This window comes from Chiloscyllium plagiosum, chromosome 30 (assembly GCF_004010195.1).
Source record: "Chiloscyllium plagiosum isolate BGI_BamShark_2017 chromosome 30, ASM401019v2, whole genome shotgun sequence".
Lineage (NCBI taxonomy): Eukaryota > Metazoa > Chordata > Chondrichthyes > Orectolobiformes > Hemiscylliidae > Chiloscyllium > Chiloscyllium plagiosum.
In genome coordinates, this window is record NC_057739.1 from 26,467,654 (window position 1) to 26,474,491 (window position 6,838).

The following is a 6,838-nucleotide window of genomic DNA, read 5'->3' on the forward strand; positions in this document are numbered from 1 at the left end:
AATCATTCTGAACATGTTCAACTCCTTGAAGATCAAAAAAACTCATAAATTGCAGCAATAAAAACGTTTCCTCGCAACTTTCTGCAAGAACCTATAAAATTTCTCAAGGATTTCCATTTGAAATGACTGTATCCAACCAAAGTTTTATGAGTGATAGCAGGGCATCTGAATGCCAAAGCAGGAAGTCCCACAGTTTGACCTTTCTATTTTCTCATCAACTCTCTGGCAGTCAGTCATTGATTTCTCATGCCTTGTAGTTCAATGGGTAGCAGGCCACCTTCTTGTACTTCACCAACTACTTGTGTGGAGCTCTTGGACCATGCATCAACATGAAGACTCACCCTGCTCTAGCCCAAGTCATTTTGTGTCTTAATTTTGGCTACTGTCAGTGTATGGGATGTTAAATGAGGGTCCTAGCTAATTATTATCCTCGCTGGTACTGAGACAGTGCGTGTAACATTAACCCCAACTCAGATAAACAAATTAAGTGCAGACAGAGTTTGTTTCTCAGATTCTGAATTTCATGGTATGGTGCTGCTTCAGACAGTTTCATCATTACTAATTAATACCATAAGAGAAACTCCTTATGGCATTTAATTCTTTCTGTATGCTTGCCCTTTTTGGTCATAAGGACATATCTTGCCTAAATAATGAAAAATACCCAATTAAAGTGCATGTGTATGAAATGTATTATGCATGTGAAATTACATCAGCAAGTCCTGTTGTTCAGTGTTCTCAAGCTGGAAGGTAAGCTATTATCTATCGAGTTATATAAGTGACCTCAACTCTTGAAGTAATCCCCTGATTTTTTAAGCATTAAAGTCATTCCTATTATCCAGTGGGTTGTAAATCACCACTATGTTTTTCAACTGCAGTGAAAATTCACAACTATGTACAGTTCGATACTTAATTCTGAACATTTAGGGAAACAGGGCCAATAAACCAGATTGATTTGTTTTTTTTCTACTTCCAAATCAGAGCAACAGTTCTGAGTAAGGATTTAGAAGTGATGTTTAGCATGCCTAGTACCTCTGATCCAAAAATGAACAGAGATGACATGATGTCAGGTTGAAACAAATGTCCTGCTCCTAAAACTGGACTAAGTTTGAAATTGTGGCGTTTGCTATTCTGCGCGTAGCAACAATAGGATAGAACATTCTGAAAACCATCCTGTTCATATTCACATTTGGGGCTGTCAATCTATGCTTACATTTCCTGCCAATTTCAGTTGCAAGGCGTCAAAATTACTACAGCCTTGAGGAAATCAACATAAAAGGTTCAATCCCAAGGAAAAGGAGGAACCTGCAATATATGTTCCTTTTCTTAAGAACAATTCTTTTAAAAAAAACACACGACCATCTAAACATCCTTTATGTACTTTAGGCACAACATGTTTCAGAATGTAGGAGCATAAATGCCTTTCTATTTTAAAACCGCTTCCTTACATGAGGAGTGGGTAGCATGACATGACCAAGATTTGTTTCCCATCCCCAACTGCCCTTGAATCGAGTGGTTTGCTGGGCCATTTCAGAAGGCAGTTCAGAGTCAACTATATTACGTGCATCTGGAGTTACATGTTGGTTAGACCAGATATGGACGGCAGGTTCCCTTCCGTCAAGGACATTTTTGAACCAAATGGGTTTTTACAGCAATTGGTACTAACAAGGTAACTATTACTGAGGAGAAAGTGAGGTCTGCAGATGCTGGAGATCAAAGTTGAAACTTTCAATAAAGTTTTAACTATTACTGAGGTTAATCTTCTACTCCAGACTTATCATCAGCTTCAAATTCCATCACCTGCTGTGGTGGGATTTGAACCCAGCTCCAGTAACATTAAGCAATAGGCTTGCCCATTCCCTGCCTCTGCCACACTCATCCAATCAAAAGACATTGAAAAAGACAGAAAGCACAGTCTGACTCTCAGTGAAGAGATTTGTTATTTACATCATTAAAGTTATAATGAAATATCAGGTAATATTTTCATGCTGCTTTTAAAATTCTGGATGGCATTTTGCATCAGGTTAGATGGGTGGCCCAGTGGTTAGCACTGCTGCCTCCCAGCATCAGGGTTTGATTCTACCTTCGGGTGACTGTGTCGAGTTCACACATTCTAACTGTGGCTGCATGGGTTTCCTCCGGGTGCACCGGTTTCCTCACACAATCCAAAGATGGGCAGGTTAAGTGAATTGGCCACGGTAAATTGCCCCATAGTGTTCGGGGGTATGCAGGTTAGTCGCATTAGTCATTGGAAATGTAGACTAATAAGCTAGGGGAGTGAGTCTGGGTGAGTTGCTCTTCGCAGTGTCGGTGTGGACTTGTTGGGCCAAATGGCCTGTTTCCACACTGTAGGGATTCTATGGTTCTATAGAATTGCAGGGTTACAGGGATAGGGGAGGGGGCTCAGTCTGGGTAGGATGCTCTTCAGACGGTCAGGGTAGACCCAGTGGACCGAATAGCCTGCTTCCACACTGCAGGGATTCTGTGATTAGAACATGATTCATTTCAAGAAATTTACCCTCTGTATTTTCAATATAGCAACAGCATTGTTTTAATGAATTGAGTTTTTGAGGCAGAGATTATTAGTTGGTCACACAAAATGAAATTCTGGTCCATTTTGTGTTGTACACAGGAAATTCAATGCTACTATATGTCATCTAACGGGTATAAACATTTTCAATGATAATGTTTGTGACTTGGAGATCTACAGGAAAACTAAATCTGTAAGTGTTCTCTCAGATAGGAAAATTGCAGTAAGATCTGCCTCAAAGTATTCATCTGAAACGATTTATCGTTTTGCTTCCTTCTCATCTCAGATGGCTGCACTCCAGAGTCCATTCTATGGAGATAAAATGAATCTCTTCTCCCTCTGTAAAAAGATAGAACAATGTGACTACCCACCTCTTCAAGCAGAGCACTATTCTGAAAAGGTGAGTGCTTAACTGAGCTGATGATCAAGGAAATGTTTGACAATAGAGACAATCACTGCTTGGGATATGTATTTAAATGCATTAACTATGTAATAACTGCAAGTGCAACAACTATGATAGAGAGAAGAGAATGTCAGACTTCAGGGCTGCATTTTAGGGCCAGCGAGGGCTGTGGAACAAAGTTAGATAGTTTCTAATCAATCTGCACAGAGTTGTCATTACACACCTCTGGACTAGGTGGGACTTGAACCCAGACCTCCTGGCTCAGAAGTGAGACACTATTACTGCACCACAAGAGCCCCTGGAAATGAAGGTGGGCAAGAAAGAAACATAGACATCAGACGGTTGCCATTCTTCCATTGCAATATGCATTGTCAGCCATAATGTTTCACAGGGGAGGGGGCATGTGAGAGCAAGCTCAGCTAAACCACTCAGTCCATTGATAACTGTGATTAAGGACTTGTTAAGAGCTCAATGAAGTACGTGCCAAGAATTTGGATCAGGCCGACTCTAAGTTTCCCAGTGTATGGGACAGACCAAGTACGTGGAGCAGATACATAGCAGGGAATCACTCGTGACTACACCAATGAATTTGACAGGCTCGTTAAAAGGGGAAGGGCTCAGGGATGGCTCATCCACTTTGGGTCAGTGCAGATTGTGTGCAGAGTGTTCACAATACTGACAATAGAGGAGCATTGTGAGGGCAGGGGGAATGGTCTTCTAATACAGTTGGGAGGCCATTGAGGCAATGAAGGTAGCATCTGACAACAGGAGCACAATTGTCAGATTTTGGGTCCAGTGACGATGAGGAGCTACATCCCTGACAGGAAGAGCTGAGGTCCAGGTGTCAAAAGGGCAGAGGAGAGGGTTGGGGGCCTGGAGCCAGTGGACACCATGACTTTGACACAGGCTGTACTGTACAGATGAAGCTATCTGGACGAGTCAGAGAAGCAATGTCACATGAACTTCCAACTCTGCAGGCAGATGTTCACAGGGATCTGTGTCCCCAAAGTAGAAGATCTCAGGACACATGGCACTGCCTTGCCAGTCATCATTAAAATCATTGTGACCTTGAAGCTGTTCATCTTTTGGCTCCTTTTAGGGATCAGCAGCAATTCTTGTTCATAAACAACAGGTGTCTCACAGCTCTCTGATGTAGGTATGGCAAGAGGTAGACAATACATTGATTGGAGAGAGATGCAATCTAGCAAACATAAAGGGACAGTAGGGATTTGCTTCCGTTGCTACGTTCCTTGCATTTCTGCTGGTACACACGGTTCTTGATCACACCCATGTTTGCATTGGGGCACTGATTAAGCAGTTAGCCAGACTCAGTGACAGGATGCAATCCCATTCCCCCAGTGTTTAACTGGTCTACAGCCACAGCAAGAGCTTCCTGCAGCTGCACCCTCACTTTGCTGTGGGCTGCTGTGGCTCCTTCGTCATTCACAGTTATGGCTGTCACAGCTTCTCACTCCTATTCCCAAAACACATGGGCCATTCCTGAAGACAAGGGAGAGCACTCAAAGTATTGGAGATGGATGCAGAATGCAGAAGTGCTCCAGCTGCGCTAGTCTAGCCCCAGGGTCTCAGTAGGACCCCCACATCCAATCCAGACTGCTCCCAGCTAAGCCCCTCAGACCCAGCAGGTTTCGGAGCTCATGTTGAAGATGCAAATTGGGAATAAATAGACTCCAGTCACCATCAAAGCTTGCCCGGAGGTTTCACTGCCATCAATAACCTACCCTTGCCCACCTGCACCACCTCTTCCCTCTTTTCTTGTCCCATCATTAACAAAAGGAGATTCACACATCTGCCTCCCTGGTGCCCAAAATGTCAAAGTGCACAGTTCCAGGAGTGAAATAGGCCAGTGACCCACCTGACCCGGTGGTTTCTCTACGTGACCGTGTCTTCCCAGTGTTCCGTTCATCCATTTCCTTTTCTGTGAAAATTATAACAGCTTCCCCAGGGAAGGGATTGAAATTCAGAAACAGTACCAAAGGAACATCTTACGTCAAGTTTTGAAAAAGGCCTGGGAATGTTTGTCCATTCCAGACAAGATATTAGTAATCCTTTAAAAAAAACTGTTTGAGTGCTTTTCAGTTTAACATTGAAACTGGTTCTTTTCATGTTCAACTTGAGATCACTCACACAGAAGTTACCGGATTATGACTGAAGATTGACTTGTCTGGGGCTTGTTAGAAAATGATTACAAAAAAAACCTCAAAGAACCAAACTGTGAAGGGAGACCTGCTCGATTCCATTCAGAATCGAACCTTGTCTTTCTACACACTCTCACACAGATGGATGCACCATGGGAGATACCAGGCAAAATGATGTTTGATCATTTCTGTCTTTGTCAACATAAAAACAAAAAGAATTTTTGAAAACTCACATGTTTCCCTGTGGCAAAATTTAGATTTTTAATTTGATAAAGATCTGTGTCAAATTGTAATGCAGTTCGATACAGTTTTGTACTTTGGACTGAGGGCTGAGAGCTTTTAGCATCAATCATTCCCCATTCTCATGGCTATTTGTCTCAGGTTCCATAACAATGTAATACAAATAGTTTAATAATTAAATGCAAATAGTCTTCAGCTTGGATGATAGCAAATACAAAATCAGGCCAAGGTGGGCCCACCAGTCTATCTGACGTAGTTTTTAGATTAGATTAGATTAGATTACTTACAGTGTGGAAACAGGCCCTTCGGCCCAACAAGTCCACACCGACCCGCCGAAGCGCAACCCACCCTTGATGCCTTGCATATCACAATGCATACCCTCCCACAGACCCTGCAGCTGTGTAATCTCCTGGAAGATGAGAAAAATCCAGTTCCAAATCCAACACTCCTAAGTGATAGTAATACGGTCTAGAGAATCCCAGACCTGTTGTTTATACTGGTACCCCTTCTGCAGGGCGATCTCCAGAAGCAACACGGCAAATCAACATTTACTGCACCAGCCTGCAGCCCTTTTTCAGGCACACTATTCTGTGGAGACAGAAGTTAATTATTTTTATTTTTATATTTGAAATTATGATTCACCTTATTGGGAATTAAGAAAGAACAGGTAATACAATCTCTGATGTAACATTAGACTTGAACACGTCGAAAGGTCATGAAGCAAGATTCTTTCTTCTACTAGCATCAGGTCATTACAAACAGGAAGAGAAATTATTGATAAACAAGGAATTATTTACAGCATGTACATGGAACAAAGCCTGTGGGTTACAATGGACAGAGGAATTCTTTATCAGCTCCCACTTCCCATTGGCATTCTTCCCACCAAAATGTATTTTTCCCAGTGGGAGTTGGGCAGGCGATGGCCTAGTGGTATTATCACTGGACTGTTAATCCAGGAAACCCAGGTAGTGATCTGGGTTTGAATCACGCCACTCTACATGGTCGACTGATGACCACAAAACCAATCATCGGAAAAAAACCCATCTGGTTCACTAATGCCCTTGAGGGAAGGAAATCTGTCATCGTTTCCTGGTCTGGCCTACATGTGACACCAGAGCCAGAGCAATGTGGTTGACTCTCTGGGGCCCTCTGAAATGGCCTCGCAAGCCACTCAGTTGTATCAATCGCTAGAAAGTCACAAAAAGAAATGAAACTGATGGACCAGCTGGCATCGATCTTGGAACCGAGAAAGAGAACGGCAAAAACACAAACAGCTCTGTTGACCATGCAGAGTCCTCCTTACCAACATCTAGGGGCTAGTGCTGAAAATGGGAGAGCTGTCTCACAGATGAGTCAAGCCACAGTCTGACATGGGAGAAAGTGAGGACTGCAAATGCTGGGGATCAGAGCTTAAAAATGTGTTGCTGGAAAAGCGCAGCAGGTCAGGCAGCGTCAAAGGAGAAGGAGAATCGACGTTTCGGGCATAAGCCCTTCTTCAGGAATGAGGAG

The 6,838-nt window shown here is 42.9% G+C and overlaps 1 protein-coding gene across 10 annotated transcripts in view; it reads left to right on the forward strand.

Annotated features, from left to right (window-relative positions):
• The window catches only part of LOC122564836 (serine/threonine-protein kinase Nek6), a 266,799-nt gene that overhangs the window by 243,089 nt on the left and 16,872 nt on the right, over positions 1–6,838 (forward strand). For all 10 annotated transcript variants that reach the window (XM_043720147.1, XM_043720151.1, XM_043720150.1 and 7 more), the window contains one exon: positions 2,814–2,927. In XM_043720147.1, coding sequence (XP_043576082.1) covers positions 2,814–2,927 — 114 coding nt within the window. The remainder of the gene's footprint in view (positions 1–2,813; positions 2,928–6,838) is intronic.